Raw genomic sequence first — 25,102 nt, forward strand, 5'->3', positions numbered from 1 at the left:
TGGGGGGCTTGAAGCAGCAGAGCCGGGGGGGGCATTAAAAGCTGGGCTGGCACAATGGGGAGAAAAGGGCAGCAATTAAACATCGTCCCGTGGCACCGGAGCAAAATAAGGAAAGAATGCGAATGGCTGGGGGGAGCAAAACAGCCCAGCTGCAGCCCATGCAAAGTGCAGAGCTCTTTGGTTATCACCTGGAGGGATTCTGGCTGCTTTGTGCCAGCTTGAAAGCAAGGCTGCGGTGTCCCATCACCGCCGTGCTGCTGTGCAGGATCAGCCCGTAGCTCCCTGCCTGCCCGTGCATGCGGTGTTGGACCTGTCCTGCACGGAGCAAACGCTGCTGGTGCTGCTGCATTTGAAGCCCTTTGGTTCCTACAAGCGGTGTTGCTGGGTCAGCGGGTAGAAAACCGCCGCGTTTCCACTGGTCTGGGGCAGGAGGAGGAGCTGCTTTGCTTCAGCATCCCGGTGTGAACTGATGGAAGGGGGCCGCAAATCAGCTCCGGCACCGAGGGCCCCGAACTGGGGGCTGTCGGGAAGCCGGGACTGGCTCATAAATCTCCTCCGGAGCATTTTGCCGTTGGAAAAACGCTGACGTGGTGCAATGGAAATGTGCCCCCAGAATCCGCCTGTCCGTAATGAATGGTGACAGGCAGCGGAGGCTGGAAACACGGCGCCCCCACCTCACTTCTCCTGACGGGGAACGAGCGGGCTGCCTCCTCAGCTCCCTGGGGAGGGCCTAAATTCTTGGTGTGTTTGCTGCTCAGTCTCACAAAACGGGAAATATCCCCTCGGACACCTCTCCGCCTGCCCTGGGACCGTGGTGGCCACAAGAGCCGGTGCTTGGCCCCGCTGCCAGGATGCCCAGGCTCCTGCAGGTGCAAAAGGGGAGCCAGGTTTCTGCTGGGAGCATTTAATTTCCTGAGCACTGAGGAGGGCTGAGGTCCCCAGGGCTTCGTCTGACAGCTCCAGGCTCCCCAGTAGTAACTCACAGGCACATGCAGCCCGTTACCTGCCCTCCAAGGCTCCCTGCCAGGTGCAGGGAAGAGCCGCCCTCGGCTTCCATCCCATGGTTTGATGCTTTATGGAGCAAAAAGAGAATGGCCCCGTGGGGAGGGAGGGCTGGAGAGGAGGGAGAGTGCCCCAGCTGCTTGGGGCTGGCTGCACCGTGCCCATCGCTTCCCTCCCGCACCATGCCCCCGAGCCTCCTGAGCCTCCCTTTGCTCTGCCGGAGAAAAGCTGCTTATGCAATTTCTGCCGTTCTCTTTGTTTGCACGCCTGCCAGGAGGAACTACTATTCTTATTCCTATTACCCGTAAGTAATTGTCATTCTCTTCCCCTCCCTTCCTCCTGCCCCCCTTGCTCTGCTGCTCTCCACTCCAACAAGTCCTTTTCTCTGTCAAGTGCGTTTTAAGGGCCTCTTTGGCTTGGGAAAATAATGCTTCTGAGCTCGCTAGAGACCAAAGGAAGCGTAAGCAGGAAGGGCCAGATACCCAGCACGGCTCTGCTCCTGCTGGGGAGGCTGATGCTTGATTGAATGCAGAGTTTTGGCAGCGTCCTGCAGGGTCCTGTCCCCACCGGGAGCTGTGAGGTCCCTTGGGTGATTTGGGTTTGGGTCTTCTGCTTGGTGACGCCCTGGTGACAGAGGGGGACAGAGGATGGGTGGTTTGGACCTGCTCCAGCCAGCGAGAGGTGCTCCGTGCGGGGCTGCAGCTGGCTCGGGGCAGCAGAAAACCAAAGCAGCAGGAGAAAAAATCCATCCTGGTGCCCGAAGGGTCACTGGACTGGGGACCTGGCAGCACGGCCAGCACAGCTCCGCTCACCCCCACTTCTCCCCTCCCATCCCGCTGCAGCAAACCCGTCAACATGACCAAAGCGACCATCAACTACCGCCACGAGAAGACCCACATGATGAGCGCCATCGACCGCAGCTTCACGGACCAGAGCACGCTGCAGGAGGACGAGAGGCTGGGGCTGTCCTTCATGGACACCCACAACTACAGCAACCGGGGTAAGGACGGGGAACCTCGGCGTGCCCAGCTCTGGAGCAGCAGCAGCAGCACGCCCAAATCGGCTCCTCGGCTCCAGCAGGACGTGTTTTGTGTCGCTGTGCACAGCTGCGGGGTGTGGAGGGTTAAAGAGCCACAGCGTTCATATCAGAGGGAGACTGATAACTTCACACCCACTGGAGGATGCGTCTCGGCGCTGATTTAGTTGTAAAATAACTCGTTCAGTGCCCCAGTTTCAACCATATGCTAATAACATCTGTTACAGTAACTCCAAGATGCTGCTTACACACAGCTCCTCTCCGCTGACTGCTGGATTAATATGATTCCTGGCATTGTCTTGCAGATAATAGAAGCCCAGAGGGCAAACTTTTCCTCCTTTTAATGCATCCGTATAGGTGTATTATTTTTCAGTTACGCTCCTACTGGGGTTTCTTGAAATGCTCGTAACCGGGCTGCTTTGTGCGGAGCTTTTCAGGGCCAGGAGAGCTGACTGCGCTGGGTTTCTTTTAAGAAGGGGGCTGAGGGGCCCAATCCTGCTCCCACCTGGGCTGGAGCTGCTTTTCTGATCATCTCTGGGCTGTTCCCCATCCCTCTGCTCAGTGAGGGGTGGAGAAGGAGATGTGGGAGGCTCAGCCCCTGCTGCAGCCGCACTGACCCCAAACTATCGCTATTTAATGGGGATAAATGCCTGGGCTGCTCCGTAACCCGCTGTGGGCTGTTCCTCAGCCTGCCTCAGTTTCCTTGCATTTAAACCAAGCCCCTAATGCATTTGTAAGAAAATCTAAGAGGCTCCTCAGCGTTTGGTTGTGCAGATCCCAGCCTGCCCGGAGCTGCCGGCACATCGCAGTTCATTTCCCAGTAACCCCAAAGGAGAACGTCCCTGTGCAGGCTGCGCAGGGAGCAGGGGGATGTCGGCACGAGCAAGGGGTGCTCCCTGCATCCAAGCAAACCCCATAAAAAGCCTGGCAGCTGTGTGAGCGAGCTGGCACGGGCGGTTTTTAGAAGTGTTGTTAGGGAAACCACATCCAGGGCTCACCGTTGCAGCAGAGCTGCGTGCTGGCGCTGTGGGATCCGCGCCGGCCGCCTCTCCTGGCAGCAGTGGGAAGCATCAGTTCTTGCCCAAACCCCAATTTTGGGATTCCGTCTGCTGGCCAGGCACACGGCTGTGTGGGATGCTGGTAATTACATGGCAAAGGCACGGACTGCGTAAAACACTGTATGAACTTGCCCGTTAAGCAGCAGCAAAGCCCGTTGTGTCGCTGCTAGCAATAAGGCGATGGGGTCCCGCAGCGAGGAGAATTAACCCGTAGGCTGGGCTGGAGATGTTGGCAATGCAATTCTTCGAGGTGGGGCCTCGAGTGGATGTCTGTGCACGTAGCTCTTGCTGCTCTAAGCCCTCCAATCGATGGGAAATAAGCACCTGAGCCCCCTAAGATCTTGCCTACTGGTTTTAAAGAGCTCTGCTGTGGTCCTAGAGGTGTTGCCCCCCGATGGCCATGTTTCTCCCCCCCTGCCCACAGGTGACCAGCGCAGCAGCGTGGTCAACGAGTCCAGCAGCCTCCTCGGGGGCTCCCCTCGTCGCCAGTGTGGCCGCAAAGGGTCCCCATACCACACTGGGCAGCTGCATCCCGCTGTGCGTGTGGCTGACCTCCTCCAGCACATCAACCAGATGAAGACGGCCGAAGGCTACGGCTTCAAGCAGGAGTATGAGGTGAGAGCCTCACGTGCCAGTGTCTTGGGGAGGGTGGCTTTTTGGATGGACACGTCCCCTGTGATGTGGCGTGGCATGGGGAGGACCCCTGTGCAAGAGGATGCTCCAAATCTGGAGCTGTGGTTCTCTGGAGGGGGGGAGGTGGGTGTCCGAGCTCTCTGGGCATCCTGAATCATTGGGTGCTGTCAGCACGTGGGGTGTCCCTGCTTTCTGGCTGGTCTGGATCGGGTTTCTGGTGCTGGCAGCTCAGGATTTAATCAGACGAGATGAGCCCCAACAGCTCTGGCAGCCATGCAGTGAGTCACCCAACATCTCCTGCTGGGGCTGGGGACGCTTCTCCGTGCTCAGGTCCTCCTGGGCAAACACCCGGCGGTGTCACCTCCCTGCCACCTCCTCCCTCTCCACCGTGCCCTCCCCGTGACTGGGCTCAGCCCGAGGAAGAGCAATTCCTCTGAGCAATTCCACAGCAATCCAGCAGCTCCCGAGGCCGTGGCGAGGCTGCAGGGGAGGGACGTTCCCCAAGGGTCACCACTCGCATCGTGCCCGTCCCACCTCGTGGGGCTGCAGCTCTTGTAACGGAGCGCGGTGTTCGGCGCGGCTCCGCTGCAGCGCGCCCAGCAGTGTTGATTTCCTGACTCCTCGGTGTCCCACAGATCCGGCGATTGAAATTTCCCAGGGAAATTACTGTTTAATGTTTAGTTGTTTCAAGTGCAGGAGCTTTTTTTTCCCCCCCTTTTCATGTATTGGACAAACCAGGGCTGGCTATAATCATTAGTGCTCCTTGAAAAGCTGCTGTATGTTCTTGGAACTAGTCATTTGAAAGCACTCAGATATTATGGGAGGGGAGAAAACATGTAATTTCCTTCCACTTTCCTCCTCTTATGCCAATCTATGAATGTTACTGTTATTACACACAAACCTGTTCTGTGCTGGGGAGAGAAAGGGTCCGGGGAGATTAAAAAAAAAAAAGCTGGGAAAAAAAAATGGGCAGCATATAATTTGCTGGAAAATGGGGCATTTTGTGGATGCAACAGAAGCATGGAGCTGGCAGAGCTGCTATGGAGTTGGTGCGTCTGCCCCTGTGCCCTGGGGAGGGTTTTGGGGCTGGGGGTGTCCCCAGAGCCCTGTCCTCAGGTTGTGACAGCCACCTCTCCTTGCAGAGCTTCTTTGAAGGCTGGGATGCTTCGAAGAAGAAAGACAAAACCAAAGGGAGACAGGACCACGTGTCGACATGTGAGTGCCTGTAACAAAGGCTTGGGTAGCCCAAAGGGTGTGAGAAGCCTTCTAAAGGGCCGGTTGGTTGGTTGGTTTGGTTTTTGGTAACTGTCTGGTCTGTGGCAAAGAATAAACTGATGGGGTTTGGCTGGTCGGGGGCAGCAGAAGGCTTTGCTCAGTGGGGCTCCAGGCCCATTGGATCAGCACCAGTGCAAACAGGAGGGCTGGAGCTGGGAGCAATTGAAGATGGGACGTTTTGGGGTGCTTAAACAGCGGTAACACCCACAATATGGCTCTGGTGCGCCCTGGGGTGCTCCTGGTGTGGGAGTGCAGGTGGTTGGGGGTGACACAGGGGCTGTACGATGCTCCCTGCGCGTTGCTGCAGGGATGGGGACCCACCAGGTCCTCCAGGAGCCCTGCTGCTGCTTCCCCCTGTGGCGTGCTGCTCTCTGGAGCTTCGTCCTGGAGCTGGCACTGCCCAGGGCCCTGTTGGACACCGAAGGTGGGCAGGTGACACGCTGTCCCTGTCACCTCCTGATGCCACCTTCTGTCCTTGACTCCCAGATGACCGGCACCGCGTGAAGCTCCATCCGCTGCTGGGCGATCCCAACTCGGATTACATCAACGCCAACTACATCGATGTAAGTGGGGACGGGGCCGTGGTCCCCTCTGGCAGGGGCTGAGTGTCCCGTGGGGCCGTCGGGGTCTGTGCCCTGCAGGGAGCTGAGCCAGGCTGGGCTCTGACAAGCCTGGTTTATGTCCGTCAGAAATTTCTGCTCGTTTCTGTCCCTGTCCCATGCAGCTGCATCTCTCCCTTCTCCTCTGCTCCTCTCCTTCCTCATCCCCTTTTCTGTGCTCGCTGTTCTTGCCATGGTCCCAGGATCATTGCCTACCCAGGGTATAGGATGCAGAAGCTGGAGGGGACACAGGGACAGGCTGGAGGCGTGCCCTGGGCTCAGGGGGCAGCAGTGCTTGAATTTGGGGTACCCCGGTACAGCAGTGCTACAATTTGGGCAGAGCTCAGCCCCCAGAATGACATCCCAGTGCCTCCAGCAATGCCAAGCCCAGGGGAGACTCGTGTCTCTGGGCTCTGGTGGAGGCTTCGTTAGGCACTGAGTGAGGAACAGCTCAGGGGGGCTCTGTGGGCTCCTCACATCTTCTGGAAGCAGCAGCAGATCCCATTCTTCCCTCCTGTCCAGAGGACATCATCCAGCAAAGGGGGCCTGATGCCACTGTGATGGGCTCCCTGTGCCCCAGCAGTGTCCCTGTGCCTGTCCCCGTCTGTCCTTCCTGCCCCGTGGCTCTGTCCTGTCTCTCGAGCTCTGCCTCACTAATGTCTGTCTCTGATCTTTCTTTCTCAAACCTGTGTCCAAACGGGATCGTTCAGATTCGGATTAACCGAGAAGTAAGTAGATGGTTCCCTGCTCCCAGGCATGGGGCCGTCACCCTGTGTAAAGGTGTAGGATAGTGCCCGTGAGAGGCAGGCTTTTGGTAAAACGTGTGGACAGAGTGGGAATGGGGGGAGAAACAAAGTCAGGGGCAGTCGTGGGCTGGGCAGTTCTCATCGGGCTCTCGTGGTGGTGTGGACGTACTCAGCAGTGATGCAGGAGGAGCCTGGGGTGTTTTGGAGGTGCTGTTTCAGAAGGGGGATGCGAGCTGGGGGGTTCACAAAAGCCTTTTCTGGGATGGGGGGGACAAGATTTGGGCCAGGACAGGGTGCTGGGACAGCACTGGGCTGGTGGCATGGCCAGCCTGGGGACCTGCTGGTGGTGACAGAAGAGTTTGGTGGGGCAGTGCTTGAGTGCCCCATGGCCCCCCCTGGACTTGACGCCTCTGTTTCCCTTGCAGGGTTACCACAGGTCCAACCACTTTATAGCCACCCAAGGTGAGTCGACCCCTCTCTTCTCTCTCTGCTGGATTTAGCAGCCGGGTTTTGTCCCTGGGGTATTTAACCTTGTGTTTGTGAGAAAAGGGAGGAAACGGGCCGGTTTTGGGGCCAAATGGGGCAATAGCAAAGCCGGTCTGCTGTCCTAGCCAAAGGATCCCCAGGACCACATTTTCCACCCCTGGCTGTGCGGTGCTGGCCAGCTGAGGATCCCCCAGCACCCAGCCCACACCGCTGCCCCCTCTGGCCATCCCGCAGGTCCCAAGCAGGAGATGGTGTACGACTTCTGGCGCATGGTGTGGCAGGAGCACTGTTCCAGCATCGTGATGATAACCAAGCTGGTGGAGGTGGGCCGGGTAAGCCTCTCCTTCGCTCCTTCCTACCCTGTGGCTCTGCAATCTGCTCCACAGGAGCCGAAAAGCCCATCCTGTCCCCTCCTTGCAGGTGAAATGCTCCAAATACTGGCCGGATGACTCCGAGATGTACGGGGACATCAAGATCACCCTGGTGCAGTCGGAGACGCTGGCGGAGTACGCCGTGCGCACCTTCGCTCTCGAGAGGGTACGTTCCCATCAGCCAGGAACCTGCCCGACCCAGCAGGCAGAGGACAGACCTCGGGCATCTTTAACCATTCTCTGTTAACATTTACCAAAACCCTCTTAATTTACCCCAGCGTGGGGCTTTCTGCATCTTTGGAGGTGCCACCTCCAAGCCTGGAGACGCTGGGACCTCCTCCCTTTGTGCTTTTTGCTGCAAGCCCTGTCCTGGCCCTGTGCCCTCTGCCTGGGCACACATCTCAGCTCTGCTTTTGTTTCTGTGGTCAGCGGTGAGCATTGAATTTCAGGGTGAGCGCCGTGTAATTGCAAAGGAGGATGAATGATGCTTTTTCCCCTCCAGGCTGCGGCGTGCGTAATGTGGCAGTTATTTTCCAGCGTGGTACCTGGGGATGGAGCCGGTGTAATTCACCCCTTAATCTAAAGGAACATGAAATTACTGTCTAGTTAGGAGGCAGGTAGAAAAGATGCTCATGGAATGGATCCAGATTGCCCCAGGGCTGCTGCTGCCTTCTCTGGTTGTTTTTAACCCTCTTGCAGCTGAGGAGGAGACAGCCGTAGGGCTCCCGAAGTGACCGACCGTGGTGTGGCTGGGAAAATCCTCGATTCCAAGGGAAATCGGGTATTTGGGTGGCTGGAACAGGATTGTGCCCTTCTCCGCTGTAAAGACCTTTCTAGCATCCCTGCTGCAGGGGTTTTGTCCCAAGGGTTTGCACAAAGCAGCCAAAGCAGGCTCAGGGGCTGCTGCTGCTGATCTCCCCCATTGCAATCCCCAGCTTCATCCAGCATTCATCTGTCCATCCGTCCTCATGCCGTGGTGCCCTTCTCTTGCAGCGAGGTTACTCGGCCCGGCACGAGGTGAAGCAGTTCCACTTCACGTCCTGGCCCGAGCACGGTGTCCCCTACCACGCCACGGGGCTGCTGGCCTTCATCCGCCGCGTGAAGGCGTCCACGCCGCCCGACGCCGGCCCCATTGTCATCCACTGCAGGTGGGCGCAGGCACCGTCCCCATCCCACGCGGGTTTTTGGGTTTTTGGGATGTGCACGGGGCGGCGCGATGCGTCACGGGTGGGTGCTCAGCCTTTGAAAAGCCTGGAAATTGTGCGGTTCAGCAGAGAAATAGGAAATGTGCAACGAAAGGGAGGGCTGAGGCAGGGAAGGAGCTGGGGTGTGCAGCTGGGTGTCCCCATGTGAAGGCAGCGAGCTGTAAGGAGTCGTCCTAGGGCTGTGGGTTGCTTGGGGTGGGTGGCAGAGAGCAGCTTGCTGTGGGTGCTGCCCCAACACCCTTGGGTGCTGTCCCAGCTTTGTCCCCATGGGAGGTGGTGGCACAGAAGGATGGGGGTGGCTGGGCCACCAGCGGTGGCTGTGTCGGGACGCTGGGTTTGCCCGGAGAGAGATGCTGGGTTTGCCCCATGGGGCAGCGCCGTTCCCTGTCCCCACAGCGTGTTCCCGGGTCTGGCTGTGGGAAAGCAGAGCTGGGAGCAGTGGTTTTCTGTCCTCACGCAGGTGTGTGACAGGTTAATGGCTCTTCCTTAGCTGGGCAAACAAGGAGGAGCCGGTGAACGGGAGGGATTTTTTATTTGATTTCTCCCTGTCAATTGCCTCATCAGTATTCATTCACTGGCAAGAGCCGGTGTGATTAGTTCCCATAGTATGTAATCGCTGATAATCACGACGAATGATTCATCAGCCCCAGAAATTAGGATTTCACTGCGGAGGACTTTGTGGGGAAGGAGCAGGGGGGCGGCTCTGTTCTGGGGGGCTCAGCCTCGGTCGCTCTCTGGCTGCGGGGCCGAAGGTGCCAGGATTTGGGCTGCTGCCTGCTCTGGCTGCAGGCATCGGGGCACGGTGCTGAGCATTGGGGCATGGTGCTGAGCGTCCTCCTGCAGCACCCTTTAGGGAGGGGTCCCGCAGGACTGTCGGCACTCAGGGCTGCCAGGTTTGTTGCAAAAATCGTGGATTGCAGCTGTGCGAAGGCGCTGATTCCCCTTTTCCAGGAGCTCCCACGCACAGCCCCGGCCCTGCAGCAGCGTGTGGGTGTGTGGAGGGGGTGGGTGAAGGGAAAGCCAGGCTGAGGGCTGCGTTACGGAGGCGTGTGACATCCTCCAGCCCTACGCAGACCTTGTTGGCACCCGGGGCTTCGTGTGGGTGCCATGTGGACTGGGAACATCTCTGCTTTGTTTTCCCTTTTTCCTCCAGTGCTGGCACGGGGAGAACCGGCTGCTACATCGTCCTGGATGTCATGTTGGACATGGCCGAGTGTGAGGGCGTCGTGGACATCTACAACTGCGTGAAGACGCTGTGCTCGCGGAGGATCAACATGATACAGACGGAGGTGAGCGGGGACATTGGGGGCAGGTCGTGCTGCCGATGCCAGCACCTCGCAGAGGGATCGCTCTCACTCTGCTGTCCCCTTCCAGGCTGTAAAGTCCTTCCAGCCCGGTGCATCACCAAAATCGTGTCCCAGGGAAAGCCAGCACCCATCCTGTTGTTTTTCAGTCTTTGTGGGGTGGTTTTTCTAGGGCTGGCAGAGCTGCAGCAGGAACACGAGGCAGTTTGGCTGCCTGCAAGCAGAAGCTGCCCTGGCTTTGCACAAAGTCATCTGGCAGAGAAGGGGCTGGGCGATGGGGGAGGAGGAGGAGGAACCTCCCGTGTTCACTGCCCAGCTCAGCCTCTTCCCTCCCCAAAAGGAGCAGTACGTCTTCATCCACGATGCCATCCTGGAAGCCTGCCTGTGCGGGGAGACCAGCATCCCCGCCAGCGAGTTCAAGCCCACCTACAAGGAGATGGTGAGGATAGAGCCGCAGAGCAACTCCTCGCAGCTGCGGGAGGAGTTCCAGGTGAGCGGCCCTGAAACCCCCACCGCCCCTCCCAAACTCCCAGCTGAGCCAGGAGGGGGTTTGGGGACCGGTCCCAGCAGGGATGGAGCTAAGGGGAGCGTGTCTGCCTGCAGACCCTGAACTCGGTCACTCCTCACCTGGACGTGGAGGAGTGCAGCATCGCCCTCCTGCCCCGCAACCGGGAGAGGAACCGCAGCATGGACGTCCTGCCGCCCGACCGATGCCTTCCCTTCCTCATCTCCGTGGACGGAGACAGCAACAACTACATCAACGCGGCCTTAACCGATGTACGTGTGCTCCGGGGGGGGGGGAAGGAAGGGGCTGCTTTGGGTTCAGGGTCCCCACGCCACGCTGCAAACCTCCCTGGATGGTGTGTGGGCTCGGAGGTGGGATGAGGCGAGCCTTGGTGCCCTTGTGGGTGGAAATGCTGGGTTTCTTGGGTGTCATTGGTATAATTTCAAGGGTGTCCCTCTTGGATATGGGGGCCCTGGGCTTGCAGAGGGGATGTGGGGAAGCCTGGTGTGGTTTTGTGGCTCGCTGCTGATCCTGCAGAGTGGTCAGTGCCTGTGCAGCCCACAGCATGCAGCCTGAGCCCCCCTTTCAATGCAGGAGTGGGCACGCTGCGGGTTGTGGGGTTGTTGTAGGCTGTGGGGTGGCTTTTCGTGCCAAACCCTTGCTCAGTGTGCACTCACAGTGCCTCGTTTCGTACAAACGCACAAAGGTGTGGGCACGTGTCAGCCCCAGCCTGTGCAGGAAGGGCAGGAACCAGCATAGTGGGGTCCCTCACCCCTTCTTTTGTGCAGTGGCATCTTCCTCGTCTCAGAAGAGCTTTTCATCGCTCACAAAAGAAGGTCAGGGCACTATCTTCATTTATTTCGTAGTGAAACTGGAGCATGGAAGGGAGACGGAGCTCTGGCAGGGGGTTGTTAGCACCAAGCCTCCCTGCGTGCTGCCAGCATCCTGTGGTGCGTGCTTCTTGCCCCTTCTGCTGCAGTTCAGGGGGCTCCAAAGTGGTCCCAAAGCCACCGTGCGTCCCCTCGTGCAAACAGAAAGGCCACCCGTCATGGAAAAGCTATTTCCTGCCTGCCAGTGATGGCGAAGCAGAGCAGAGAGGCTTGCTGCAAGCCCGGAGTGTGGAGTGATGGGTCATTTGTCACCGAAACCACTTTCTGGAAGCGAGCTGGGTGCTTTGGCTGAGCCTCGCAGCTCCGTGTGCCCCGGGCAGCCTCCCCTCCCCTGCCTCCCCCCAGCATCTCCGAGCACCTGAGCAGCAGCACCTCCTGGCTCAGCCCTGTGTTTTTCCCCCAGATGGTGATTTATCTCGCTGTGTCTCTGTACAGACCTTGTACCTGCATTTGCTTGCAGCAGGAGCAGTTCCTGCGCCGGAGGTGGCTGCTTGATGGCTCGGGAGCAGCAGCCGGCAAATGGAGGCTGTGGTGATCGTGTGCTGGCAGCTTTGTTTTCAGCTTGCTTGGGGTCTGCACATCCATTTTGTGTTTATACATCACTGAGCCTCTCTTCCTTAATCTCTGCTGCAGGGACTGCCCGGGTCAGAGAATACATTTCTATACAGACACAAAAAGCCCTTTGGATGAAATTCTTGCTGAAGGGCTAAAATCCATTTCCCTCTTTAGAAAACAAACAAACAAAAAGTCTCATTTTCTTTTAGTGCCAAAGCCATTAGCTCAGTCAGTCTGTCCGCCTGTCAGATCCATGGTCCATGCTGCCCACCGCTGGTGCTGAGCACGGTGGTGGCACCGGCAGAGCCACAGCACCGTCACTGACCCTGGTGCAAAAGGAGTGCGGGTGCTAGAGGCATGTATGGTTACTAGGATGGAAACCTCGTCACTGCCCCTGTTCTGCTTGGGGAGGTTGTGCTTGGGCACAGCCAGTCCTGCTGGGAGGGTGCTGGCACCCAGCTGAGCTTCTCTGGGTCCCTGTTGGGTTTGATGGGAAGGAGGGACCCCAGTTTCCTTTCTAGAAACCTCCGCTTTCTCCTTTTGCCTCTTTCCCTCCCTCTGGCTGTAATTTGAGGGGTGGTATTTCAAGGAGCTGAAGCGGTTTCTCCTGTCTATAGAGGTCTTTCATTCTGGTTTCCTTTCCCCCCTGAAAATAAGCTGAGCTGGTTGTCTCTGCTGCTTGGGGTGCCCAAAGGTGCTGGGGTGCAGCGGTGGTGAGGCCGGGGATGATGCAGAGGTACTTCTACTCAGGGCTGGGGCCACCCAGCTGTGCTTGTTCTAGGATCCAGAGTGATTTCTCTTTCCAAGTTATGTGTGCAAAACACCTTTCCCTGCTAGATATGAGAGCAGAAAGCTGATGCTTCCCTCCTCACCAACAGCCTGGACCTGGTTTGATAGCATCTCCTGGCACCAAGACCAAGGCCAATGCCAGGGAGGCCAGTTCTGCTCCAGCACGGAGAAAATGGCTTTACTGGCACTCAGCACCCTTTTTTTGGGGTGTGACAGCAATGGCTTCAGTGCTGCAGCCATATCCTTAACGGTGCCCATCTTCCCTCCCCGTAGAGCTACACCAAGAGCGCTGCCTTCATCGTCACCCTGCACCCGCTGCAGAACACCACGACCGACTTCTGGCGGCTGGTGTACGACTACGGCTGCACCTCCATTGTCATGCTCAACCAGCTCAACCAGTCCAACTCCGCCTGGGTGAGTGCTGCTGCTAGCCCTGCAGGCGGCCCTGGCCTGCTTGGTGTTGGGTTGGCGTTGGGTTGGCATTGGGTTGGCGTTGGGTTGGCATTGGGTTGGCGTTGGGTTGACGTTGGGTTGACGTTGGGTTGACGTTGGGTTGGTGTTGGGTTGGTGTTGGGTTGGCGTTGGGTTACTGTCCTATAATCTTTGTGGATACCCAGAGGAGATAAAAAGTTAACAGGAAAGGGGAAGTTTGGGATTAAAGAACTGTTTCTATCCTCCTTTTACAAAAGGGGAAACTGAGGCACGGGGATTTCCCTGCTTCTTTGAGATGTTTTGGTTCAGCTTGGCACACAATGGGACTCCCCTGGTTCTTTTTTTTTGCTGGGATGCACCACCAGGACCATGTTTCTCCAGCAAGGTGTGTCCTTCCTTCTCTCCTGCCTTGAGAGGGTTTGTGGTTTCCTTGCACACTGTCAGCCCCTCCAGTGCTCTGCCTGGGAGGGGTGATTTTTCGGTGCCAAGCCATCAGGTGTTTGTCTTCCAAATGACTGGTGACTTGTGCATGCTGCTTTATAAATGAGCCTTCTGCAAAGTGGCTGTCCTGTGGCTTTACGGTGTTGATGGGATGTGCAGATCTGCTGAGCTGGAGGGAGATGTCCCCTGTCACCTGTCCCCTATAGAGGGGGGACAGAATCCCTCACCCGAGGTGGCCAGGGAGCTGGAGCCACAGCCAGAGCAGATGTAAAAGTCCACTCCAGGTCTGTAACATTAATTCGGTGAGGAAACTTGCTGGATTTTACATAAAATTACCCTTATGGATGCTTAATGGATGTCTGGAGAAGACTTCATTAGCTGGCTTATTTGATGAGGTGAGATCAGATACACGATGTAAATGACCCAGACTGGCAGTTGTACCATTCATCACAAGGGCATGGATGCAGCACTGGTCCTGAGTGGTGTAAATACAAGTGGTGTAAATACAAGTGGTGTAAATGGAAATACAGCAGGGGTGCCACACAGGAGCAGCGGGCAGGTCCAGTAGGGTGGGTGCCCAGTGCGTTTTGCCCCTGGATTCACACTTACCCTCCTGCAGGGGGGACAAAGTGCCCCTTCCAAGCCAGCCCCGTGGCAGTGCCACCAAGTCACCGTCCTTCCACCGGGGCCATGCATCACCTCTGCAGCAAAAGCATCAGCTGTCAGCTGAACCCTGCTGCAGGGAACCATGGCAAGGGATAAAAAAAAAAAATCACATTTATTTTTTCCCTGTCCACCTGTTCTTTCAACCCCTAGTTCAGAGGTGCCCAGTAGGAGCTGCCTGTCCCCGTCTCCATCCCTGTCCCCATCCCCTGCAGTGTGGCGGGGCAGCTGCTGTCCCACGGCACCATCCTGGCAGGGTCTCTGCCGTTTTTCTTCATTATTCAGCCCTGTCTCTCTCTCCGGACATCTATTCTTCAGGGATGTCTGTGTTACAATATTTAGCTGGGTCTTAAATGTTTACCAGTTTAGGACCAACAGCTAATAAATCAGCCTTTACAGCAGGCAGCTTTGAAAGGTGACTTAGAGGGTATATCCCTCACTTGAACTATGTCTTGCCGAAGGAAGTTTTAATATCCAAATTATAGCTCTGAGTCTAGAAGGCTTAGAGATCTTGGAGATTTATAGCCCCTATTAATAACCAATTATTTCTCAAACACATTTGCCATGCAGTTAGGCCCAAGCCGTTAGATGGCCTGAAATGCTAAATGTTCTGTTAAAGTGCGGTGACAAACATCATATATTTTGTACTGCTGCTGCTTTCCCAGCTGTCAGGGTGTGAAAACAATCCCAGCCGTGACCCTTGGCCGGAGCCATCCATCAGTGCCCCGCAGGACACACGGGAGGGACACGGCCCTCCCTGGGCTGTTGGCGTGATTTTGGGGATGTCCTGGCCGTGGGCTGAGGGTCCCCATTGTCCCGTTTGCTGCTGGTGGCAAAGCTGATTATAAAACCAGAGCAGCCAAGCCCTGCTCCATCCCAGTGCAGGATCAGGCCCAGGGACCATCCTGCCCCCTCCGGGACCAGCTGCCCGTGGTGTGAGGTGCTGTGCCCGTGTCCCCGGTCACGGTGCTGTGCCTCTTCTCCCTGCAGCCCTGCCTGCAGTACTGGCCCGAGCCCGGGCTCCAGCACTACGGCCCCATGGAGGTGGAGTACGTCTCGGGAGCAGCGGATGAGGACATCGTGTCCCGGCTCTTCCGAGTGCAGAACATCACGCGGGTAAGGCACGGGGTGGGTTGGGGTGGGCACGGGGTGGGTCGGGGGGCTCCACGTGTGGCTGTGTGCAACCAGGTTCCCCCCGTGCGGGTAACTGGAGGAGCTTTTGGGGAGGGCTGGGTGGATCTGGGGAAGGGCTGGGGCACCTCAAAGGGCTTTTTTATGAGAGCGAAGACCCTTGGAGAGCAGAAGGATGCACCTGGTGAGGCCTTGCAGCCCTGGAGCTTGGTTGGGCCGGGTAACTCACCCTACAGACTACCCAACCTGTGGGTGCTGCCGTGCTCTTCAGCCCAACCCAGCTCGTCCAGAGGGTGCAGCACCAGCTGCCTCCTGGCCGAGAGGGGCCTTCAGTGCTGTTGGCTCCATCCAACCGTCCTCCAGTTCCCACGTCCCTGCAAGATCACAGAATCATCTAGGTTGGAAGAGAGCTCCAAGATCACCCAGTCCAGCCTCTGGCCTTACACTGACAAGCCCTCCACTAAACCATATCACCAAGCTCTACATCTAAACGTCTTTTAAATACCTCCAGAGATGGTGACTCAACCACTTCCCTGGGCAGCCCATCCCAATGCCTAGCAACCCTTTTAGTGAAGTTTTTCCTAATATCCAACCTAAACCTCCCCTGGTGCAAATTTAGATCTTGGACAACTCAACAGAAGACCTTTCCCGTCCTCCTGGAGGTCTGTCTGTACCCCACTGCCTGTGCACCTTGGGACAGAAGTGCCCCCCGGGGTGCTGTGGGCTCTCTGGGACCTGCAGAGCAGTTTTTGTTTGGGGTGAGACCTGCCCAGGATTTTGTGTCCTTGCTGCAGCGTTTACTGCAAGCCCGGCTTTCATGCTTGGTCAGTTTGGCTTGCTTTTAAATGAGGAGAAATGGAGTGAAATTGGGAAAGGACACGGATTGTGATGAGCAGCACGTGTGGGTGCAGAGTTTCAGGCAGGGAAGAGCTGGTTTGACTGCAGAACCTGGCTGGGAAGAGGTGATGACCCTGAAGGCTGTACCTCTCCAAGGGGGTGCTGAAGGGTTTAGGATGATGCTCTGCTGATGGAGGTCATCAGGCAGAGGGAATTTGGGGAATGTCTGGGCTCGGAGGAGGCAGTTTCTGCCTGGTCTGGAATCAGGGGGTCTTGGTTTGTGCCCCCCATGGCAGCATCTGGCCCTTCCTGGGTGTCAGCCTGAAACCCTTTGTGGCTGGTGGCAGAATACGCCCCTTGCTGAATTAAAATGCAGTGCGATCGCAGTCTCTGGATGCGAGCAGAGGTCTCCCCGGGGAGCAGAGCGCTGGAGGAGCACTGCTAAATGCAAGGAGCTGCTTCTCAACAAGCCGTGCCGGCTGCTGGTGGCTGGAGGGGAGCCAGCTCCGTGAGCCAATGCTGTCACCTAGAGCCACAGAACCAGAGAGTGTCCCAGGTTGGAAGGGACCACGAGGGTCATCAAGTCCAACCCCTGGGTCCACACAGGACCAACAAAAAATCAGGAGCACCTAAGTTTCAATATTTATCTTGCAGTTTTCCATAGTGGGCTGTCAGAGGAGTTTCCTCCTGGTGCCCAGAGTATTTCAGAGCAAGAGCCCCGCATCTGCTGGGCTGCAACCTGGCCTCGTTCAGCTCCCTGAGTGTAATCCTCCTCCTGCAGCCTGCTAACCAGATTAGTTTCAAGGCTAACCAGCTTACCAGGGTATTAAGGCGTGCTGCCACCACGTCCCAGTTCTGTGGGTGGCAGCTTTCGGTGAGCTCCTGGCTACCAGCGAACACAACAAAACGTGTCCTCTGGGGATCCTCTGCCTGTGAGGTGAGGATGTGATGGAGAAGCCCTGGGGGAGGCTGAGATGGCAAGTTTTGTGAGATATGTGGACAGCCTGAGATGCTGCTGGTCAGGGGAAACCACGTTGGTGGTGGGACTGATGGGTTGGTGTGAGCTGGGAACCATCCGTCTTGCTGCACCAGGAGAGGCTTTTCCTTTTTTCCTCTCTGTGAAACCTCCAGCAGAGGAAAAAGAGGGCAGCAGAAGGAAAAGAGAGGGCACATCCCATTACTGTGGGATCACGTTAATGAGGTTTGCTTTTCTAGTTGCAGGAGGGGCACCTGATGGTCCGGCATTTCCAGTACCTGCGGTGGTCAGCGTACCGAGACACCCCGGACTCCAAGAAGTCCTTCCTGCACCTCCTGGCCCAAGTGGAGAGGTGGCAGAAGGAGAGCGGTGATGGCAGGACCGTGGTGCACTGCTTGTGAGTGTCCTCTGGAGAGGAGCGGGCTCTTGCATGGGGGGAGATGCCACCAGCTCATTTGTCCACAGTCCTGCCAGAAATTCTTCTAAAAAGCCCTTTCCAGGGTAATTTTTGTGCCCAAAACTCCGCACGCTCTGCTCAGATGGGACCCAGCACGTTCGCAGATTGGTAGAGACAGCAGGCAAGCCTTTAATCAAAAATTAATTACGGCCTCGTCTGTCTTCATTAGCCAAAGGATAATTTGAGAACATGCTTTATAAAACACCGGCGTTGTGCTCGCTCTTCCTCTCCCCAGTCCCCGTTGCTGTCAGGGATCAGACGTGACCGTGTCGGATGGTTTCACCCCAGGGTGAATGATTTTGCCGCGGCACAGGTCTAGCCCTGATGGTCCAAAAAGGCATTTTCTTGCTCTGTTTTGGCTCTTGTGAGGAAGTAGGGTCCAGTCCAGGTCCCCCACTTTGCAGGGGGCTCTGGGACCTCTCATGGGAGGGGAGGGATGGGCAGAGAACGGGGGGAACTGGACGGCGCAGGAGGATGCTCAGGTGCCATCCTCCTGCCATCACCACACGTGCTTCTCCCACCAGGAACGGGGGCGGCCGGAGCGGCACCTACTGTGCCTCCACCATGATCCTGGAGATGCTCAAGTGTCACAACATGGCAGATGTCTTCTACGCTGCAAAGACCCTCCGCAACTACAAGCCAAACATGGTGGAGACCTTGGTAAGCGTCAGGCACTGCCAGTGTCCGTGCTGGCTGCTGCTCCCTGTGTGTCTGCCTTCCTGCAAGCCTCTGGCAGAGTGGCGAGGTGCTGGGGGATGCATGCACCCCAAAACACCTCGTTTCCCATCCCAAACCCAACTAGTGATTGGGGCATCCTGCAGGAGCATGTCTGAGTGAGTTCCCCAGCAGGTTGGGCTGGGTGGGTAGGTGAAAGCCTCTTGAAAGCCACCTTGGTGCTGCCTTCATCTCACTGTGTTGATGTGCCCTTGGCACGGGGCCTGCCAGAAACCCATCCCTGGTTTAATAGGGCAGGTTCGCAGGGGTGACAGAGCACTGGAGCAGAGAGGTGGTGGGGTCTCCTCTGTGAATCTTTTTGGAGATCTTCAAAAGTCATCTGGAGACATGGCTGTGGGCAGCCTGCTCTGGGTGGCCCTGCTGGAGCAGGGCTAGGACCAGATGGACCCAGAGGTCCCTTCCCACCTCAGCCATCCTGTGGTTCTGTAATTGGGGCTCTTTGGAGGGGTGTGGGGCTGGGAACAGGACAGGTCACTTGCTGCCTGCCTGGCTTGGCCGAGCTGAGCCCCCAGCAGCACCCGTGTGCCCAGGGGTGTCCCTGGGGAGGTGGCACATGGTGCTGGCTCCTTGTCCCCATCCTCAGCTGGAACAGGGGGTCTCCTTCCCGTGGATATGATTTAGAGAAAACAGCCTGGAGTTAAATTCACCCAGCCAGCTCCATGGGATGGTTTCGTGCTGCCAGGAGGGGAGCTGAGGGCTGGGAGGTGAAGCCTGGAAAATTCCTGTTGGAAATACAAAAGGGAAAGGCGTTTTGAGCAGGATGCCTTGGTGGGCAAGCTGCTGGGGGCAGCGATGGAGCCACGTTTCGTTTGGGGAGGGTGAAAGTTTTGTGCCCTATTCCAGGTCCCCGATGGCAGGGTCGGGGAGGGAGCAGGCACATGGCCGTCCCCATGCGTCCCGTGCTGGCCTGGTGCCTCGTGGTGGTTCCAAAACAAGCCAGCCAGAAATGTTTACCCTGCCCGGATTATAAAATCCCTAAATTGAGAAATGAAATGGTTTTGAGGGGGATGTGATTTGCATTAGGAATTAAAGTGGAGAAGAAGGTGAGGGAGGGGACCGGGGAGTGGAGGGAGAGCCGCAGCTAATGGAAAGATGATGTGACAAGCATGAGGCCACCAGCCCCATTGGGCTAAATTGCCACGGTATTAAAAAAGCGACATTTCGCATCAGGACATGAGCGTCCTCCAGCCTCAAATGAACCTGAAACAGCTATTCTGGGAATCCCAATCTACCGGAGCTGCTGGAGGCTGGATCCTCCCCTGGTGTAAGGAGCCGCAGCCCCGCAGAGATCAGCCGGAGCAGAACATTTCCCTCTGGATCCAGCTTGTGCTTTTTTCCCCCTTTGCTCGCCCGTGGGGGGTTATTTTTACATTATAATAAATGGAAACAATCCCTTTTCTTAATCCAGAAGCTTTATGTGCTTTTAATCTAAGCTGCCGCAGCCTCCTTGCTTTGAAGCCCCTCTGCCCACTCCCACCTGGGGATAACGGGATTTGCACGCCGGGGCTCAAGCTGCCATCTCCATAATGCTGCCGAGGATTTGGGGAGATGAGGGGACCCAGGATGCTTCCACCCAGGGGCATCAGAAACCTTAATGGTTTCCATTTTTTCCCCTTCTTGTTGGATGTGTGAAAGGAGCAACATCTCATGGGGCTGGACACTTCGGAGGTCTGCGCTCCCCCGTAGTTTTGTGTGCTATAAATTGTATGAGGACAGGAGAGCACAAGAACAGGTCAAGTAAAGGAGGACGAGGATAGACAAAACAGCCTTGGTGAGCCCAATTTCAGTGATCTTTGCTATAAAAATAGGAGCCAGCTCTGTTGGGCTTGTCCTCGTGCAGTCGGGGAGCCAGGTAGAGGGAAGCCAAAAGTAAAAAGTGCCTTGGTTTCAGGGAAGGCTCAGCCCTGGTGCAATTAATAAACCAGATCCTCAAGCTAAGGGGATGTTCAATCCTTGCCCTTCCTTCGGGGGGAGGTGAAGATGCCCTGTGCCCCCTAAATACAGGAAAATCAGTGCTGTTGGTGTGTTTGTGTCCAACGGGTGTTTCATCCATTTTCCCCAGCAATGGGCATTGTTTGCTAAAAGAGTTGTTTGTGGCAGCGTTGTTTTGGCAGGAGCTTTACAGGGGACAGGAGAGGGAGGAAGGCCCTGGTGAGGTCCTGTAGAGCTCAACAGCTTTTCCTTAGGGCTGCTGAAACTTGTTTTGCCTTCGAACGGGGCAGCTTTGAGAAACGATTCGGGATCTTAACTCTCCCCTCTCTCTCCCCGAACAGGAGCAGTATCATTTCTGCTACGACATAGCACTGGAATACCTGGAGTCGCTGGAGACCAGATAGCACCTCGCCAGGAGGGCGAAGGCAGGGGGCTGCGTAGGGTTTGTGCCAAGCGCGCAGGTTTGCGCTCAGACGTTGCGTTAGTGCTGAAGGCGAGGAGGGGAAAAAAAAAAACAGCAAAGGAGCGGATGCAAACACAGATCGAGAGCAATGAAAGGACGTGGGGATGCGTTGGCCGTTCTCCATCTTCATCCTCTGCTTTCCAAATCCCCTCCCCTTGCTCCAAGCTCGTCTGGGTGGCTGTGGGTCGCTGCCACAGCTCGTCCTGTCCCATCCCTGTGGTGGTGTGGGGTTGGTGAGCATGAGAAGTTGCCCCAGAGCACTGCCTGGTCCTGCTTGAACACATCTGGAACAGCTGGAGAAGACCCCAAGGAGGGGAGGAAGAGGACAGAAGGATGTGAGCCTGTTTCCCAGCAGGGCAGGATGGATATTTGGGGAAAAGACGTTGTTTTTAAATCGTATGTGGAGTCGAAGCTGCTCTTTGAGGAGCCCTGATGGCCGCCGGTGGGTTTTGCCCTTTTTTGGGGACCTTTTGTGCTCTGTGCTGGAGCAAAGCCCCTAAAGGCAGCTCGTGGATTTCTGCCCGCTCGCCACGAGTCTGGTTTCCACTGTCGTATTTCCGTGAGCTGCGCCCCTTCGTGCATCCAGCCGTGGATAGAGCGGGGACGTGGGATGGGAGGCAGGGGACACACGGTGTCCCTCTGCGGGGACCGGCCTGGAGCCCTCCCGGTGTCCTTGCAAAGCTTCAAAAGTGATGTTTCCCCCGTGGCTTGTCTGTCTCCATGCAGTTGTCTCCATCCATATCAATTCTCCCCTCCTGGAAGGCTCTGAGTGCTGGTGACAAATTCCTGGTGCCACCCAGGCAAATGCCTGGGGCTGGGGCTGAGGGCATCTGATGCTTTTTGGCTTCATCCAGCTACAGGCAGGCAGGAGATGTCACTTCTGCTGTCTGTTGTAATAATTGTAGGGTTTTGTGCTTATTGGGGGAAGCCAGGTTGTCCTCGGGCTTGGGGAGCCAGCTGTGGTCGGGGTTTTCTCTCTGCACATGGCCCCACAAAGGTGCAGCGAAGAGATGCAGGTCTGGGGGCTGCCCCGCAGACTCAAGGAGCTGGGGATCTTGATTGTCTTGATGGCAAGACCCTTGACAGTTCCTTTTTGGTGGGTAGAGAAGAGCAAGTAAGAAGCTGGCCTCCATGTGCTGGAGGTTGCCTATGGACACCCACATCCTCCATTCCCCCACATCCCCCCGCATCCTCCAGCCCCAGCTGCCCCGGGCAGCAGACCCTTTCCAGCCCTGGTGCATTCGCACCCCGACTATGATCCAAAGCCCAGGCAGATGCCTTTTGGCTGGACCAGGCCACAGCGTGAAGGTCTCAGAGCCAAAGGGGCTTCACCCCAGCTGTGCAAAGCCCAGAGAAGCTTCCACCTGCTTTCCAAAGGCGGAGGGGGATGAGGTAAATCTCCACTCCACCTTGGAGGATTTATTCTTGGGGAGCCAGTGTTTGCTACTCGGTTAGGAACAAGCTTCACTGCCCTGAGCTGGATCCTGCACCTCCTTCGAGGGGACTGCGGTGGCACCGGAGCATGTCCTTGGTTTTTGCCCAAATCCTTGGCGTTCCCGTGTTCCCGTTGCCTAATTCGCACAGCTTGACAATACCTGATCCAAGGGCTATACAACGTGTTCCCCTTTGTTTCCATCCGTGCTGTGTGCCAGTGCTGTTTTGTGACCCGATAGTCTCCTCACCCCGACACGAGCTGCTTGTGGCAGGACTTTGGGTAACGTCAGTGCATGGAGCAAGTCGGTGTCCTCGTCCCAGCCCCTTCTCACTGCCTGGGGACCCGCAGGGTGCTCTGCTGGGCACTGCTCGCAGCCGGCCTGTGGCCAGAAAAACAGGAGAAAAAAAGAAAAAAAGAAAAAAAAGGAAAATTTGAACCCCCCTTTAGTCCCGATAAGGTAGAGGCTGGTGGAGTTGTATATATGTTTTAAAAGTGAGATTTTTTTTTTTTCCCTTTTCTTTTTTTGATATCTCCTTGCTGGATGTCTCTGGGTTTTTAGGGCATCTCTTGCAAAGGGCAGACTTTGACATCAAAGTGCTATAAAAACTGACCCATCTCCAGCTCCTGCCGGGATGCTCACGTGACACAAGGCAAGGACAGCCTGTACATAGAAATATATATAGAGAAATATATATATATAAATATAAATACTGTTCTTAAGATGGATAATGTTTATTGGTATTACAGGTTGGAGTGGTGCTTTCTTTTTTCATTTCTAATAAAAAAAGAAAAAAAAAAACAAAGAAAAAAAATTAGAACCCAAGAAAAAACACCAAATTGGAATGGTTTTGACCCCAAAAACTTTGGCAGCATCCAAGAGCTGCTGCCAAGGGGCCTGGTGCCATGAAGCGGCTCCACCGTGGAGGGGATGTCGGGGGCTGCGCGGTGGGGACTTAGGGGTGGCACGGGAGGGACACGTCTGATGTGGATTGTACCACACACATCCAGCTGTTATCTGTTTAATTTTTATTTTTTTTAATTATTATTTTTGGCTTTCTTTCCTTTTAAGAAAATCAGTTGCATAAATAAATGTTCCAAATTTGTGATGGCCTCTGGGTTTCTTTTGCTGGCCCTAGTCTGGGACCTGTGCTTTGGGGAGCCCTGATGCACTGTGCAGTTTAGAAACAACAACAAAAAAAGAGAGAAAAATATAAAGACACAGCTGTATCATGCTTTGTTCAAGGATATGTTAGGGGAACACATTTGTAGAGCTAGATTCTGGGATTGCAAAGCCTTCCTTGCACCAAGGACAGGTGCAGAGCTTTAGGGTTTCCTTCTGAGAGCGGTATGGTGATGTCTCAAATGAGGTCCCATGGGTGAGAACTGCAACTCCCCCTCCTCAACCACTGGAGTGTGAGTGCTCACAACTTCACGTGGCACTTGTGATGGAGCAGTGTCCTCGTGGATGCTGAGAGTGCCTTTCCTTGCCCGTTCCTCTGGCTGGCTGGTGAAGAGCAAGATTTCCTTGCACGGGGTGGGAAGGGGCTTCCTCCTTGCTTGGTCTGTCCCGACATCCAGCAGGGATCGTGGCTCTGGGAGTCGCTGGTGGAGCCCCTGGAGGTGCAGAGAGCTCTCGGTATGGAGCATGTGGCTGGGAGGATGCTCCCATTCGGTGCCACCTCCACAGTTCCTTGGGAGCTGGGGCTGCAGCAGGGCCGGGGTGGGCAATGCTCCTTCCATCAGGGCCACCATCCTCTGGGCTTTGATGATGGGATGTCCCCAGTGCTCTCACCCAACCTCAACCAGCTCAGCTGGCTCTGACCCAAACCTCAGCAGCATCCCCATCACTCAGGGCAGGCTCTGAGTCTCCCGGGGCAGCCCCTCGGATGATGCTTTGTCTCTCTTTTGCCTCTGGGCCGATTTTCCATCCCTCTCTTTTCCCAGAAAGCAATCAGGGGGCTCCGTGGAGATGCTGGGAATAGAAAAGAAGGAGAGGGACCAGTCCTAGGATTCCCAGCGATGGGATGGGTCCGGTGCTGGGCAGGTGAACAAAGCAAGAAGAAACTTACCATGCCCTTCCCAGCTGGGAAGTGAACAGCTATTGTAAGGAAAGCCTTCCAAAGAAGAAAGCTCCTGCATTGTCTTTGGTGATTTATTTATTGCAAAGCAGCCTTTAGTTTAATGTGTTGTGATATTAAACACTTCCAGTAACACTTGAGTCTTAATTTAATGGAGACCAAAGAAAAAAAAAAAAGATCTAATTGACTTGTCAGGACTGTTTTTCATCTTTAATTAAGGTTCGTGAAGGATGTGGTAATTACATTTTATCAATAAATAATAAAAAAGGGGGATAATGCAAATTAAAACCAAGAACCACACCTGGGAAGGGCTGGGGGTGTGCGCGGCACCCTCAGGCTGCGGGGTCTGTCCTTGGCCAGGTGTCCCCAAACCTGGCAGTGCTGTCCTGGAGAGGTGGCAGTGTCACCGTGCCCACCCCCTGGTCCCCTCCTTGCTGGTTTTGGGTTTTCCTCGAGCCGTATTTCAGCCACAGCTCGTTGGGTGCTCGCTGTCACCGGCCGCTAACGATGACAAAACCTTTCCCCTGGGTTTATGAAGGCCATCACTCGCTCGGCAGCTCCGTAATACAAACAGCAGCTGCTCCGCCAGGACCGACGCGTTGCCCTTCTCCGCCGTGCCCCGTGAAGGTAGAAGAGGAGCTTTTCCCTGGGGACAAGGGGTGGTGGCAGTGTCCGGGTCCCAGCCTGGCCATGGGGCACAGCGGGGTGGCACTTGGTGGCCAGCTGGGGAGGGGTGCGGTGTCCTCCGTGGGGTGATGGGGTGGTGGAGGAGGGCTTTTGGGGTCAGGACAAGAGCCGGGATGCATTGCCTGCAGCTGGTGGCAGTGAGGACCTCACTTTCCTGCCTTGTTTTATCCCCACAACATCTCCAAGCGCGTGGAGAGCCCGGAGCACCAGGCAGCCCGCACCGCCCTGCGGAGCCGGGGCAGGACCTGGAATCCGGGTCCCTGTCCTGTGGAGAAGTCCCTCGTGTCCCAGCACATCCCAGTGAGTGACAGGCTGGGGACAGGGTGGAGAGGAAAGCCACGGGCCCTGGGCACAGCCACACGTGCCCGGGTCTTGCTGCCC

At 56.2% G+C, this 25,102-nt stretch overlaps 1 protein-coding gene across 4 annotated transcripts in view; it reads left to right on the plus strand.

Moving 5' to 3' along the window:
• PTPRU (protein tyrosine phosphatase receptor type U) overlaps positions 1–23,060 on the plus strand; it is a 55,111-nt gene extending 32,051 nt beyond the window's left edge. The window contains exons 15-32 of one of the 4 annotated variants that reach the window (XM_038167341.2): positions 1,277–1,306; positions 1,845–2,002; positions 3,521–3,711; positions 4,872–4,944; positions 5,491–5,567; positions 6,314–6,331; positions 6,775–6,811; positions 7,070–7,167; positions 7,256–7,372; positions 8,200–8,354; positions 9,565–9,700; positions 10,056–10,205; positions 10,319–10,492; positions 12,728–12,868; positions 14,981–15,106; positions 17,174–17,331; positions 17,916–18,051; positions 20,400–23,060. In XM_038167341.2, the coding sequence (XP_038023269.2) occupies positions 1,277–1,306; positions 1,845–2,002; positions 3,521–3,711; positions 4,872–4,944; positions 5,491–5,567; positions 6,314–6,331; positions 6,775–6,811; positions 7,070–7,167; positions 7,256–7,372; positions 8,200–8,354; positions 9,565–9,700; positions 10,056–10,205; positions 10,319–10,492; positions 12,728–12,868; positions 14,981–15,106; positions 17,174–17,331; positions 17,916–18,051; positions 20,400–20,462 (2,038 nt within the window). In that variant the 3' untranslated portion in view covers positions 20,463–23,060. The remainder of the gene's footprint in view (positions 1–1,276; positions 1,307–1,844; positions 2,003–3,520; positions 3,712–4,871; positions 4,945–5,490; positions 5,568–6,313; positions 6,332–6,774; positions 6,812–7,069; positions 7,168–7,255; positions 7,373–8,199; positions 8,355–9,564; positions 9,701–10,055; positions 10,206–10,318; positions 10,493–12,727; positions 12,869–14,980; positions 15,107–17,173; positions 17,332–17,915; positions 18,052–20,399) is intronic. The other 3 variants (XM_038167342.2, XM_038167343.2, XM_038167344.2) reach the window with 3 other exon arrangements.
• The last annotated feature ends 2,042 nt before the right edge of the window (positions 23,061–25,102 follow it).

This window comes from Anas platyrhynchos, chromosome 24 (genome assembly GCF_047663525.1).
Source record: "Anas platyrhynchos isolate ZD024472 breed Pekin duck chromosome 24, IASCAAS_PekinDuck_T2T, whole genome shotgun sequence".
Classification (NCBI taxonomy): Eukaryota; Metazoa; Chordata; class Aves; order Anseriformes; family Anatidae; genus Anas; species Anas platyrhynchos.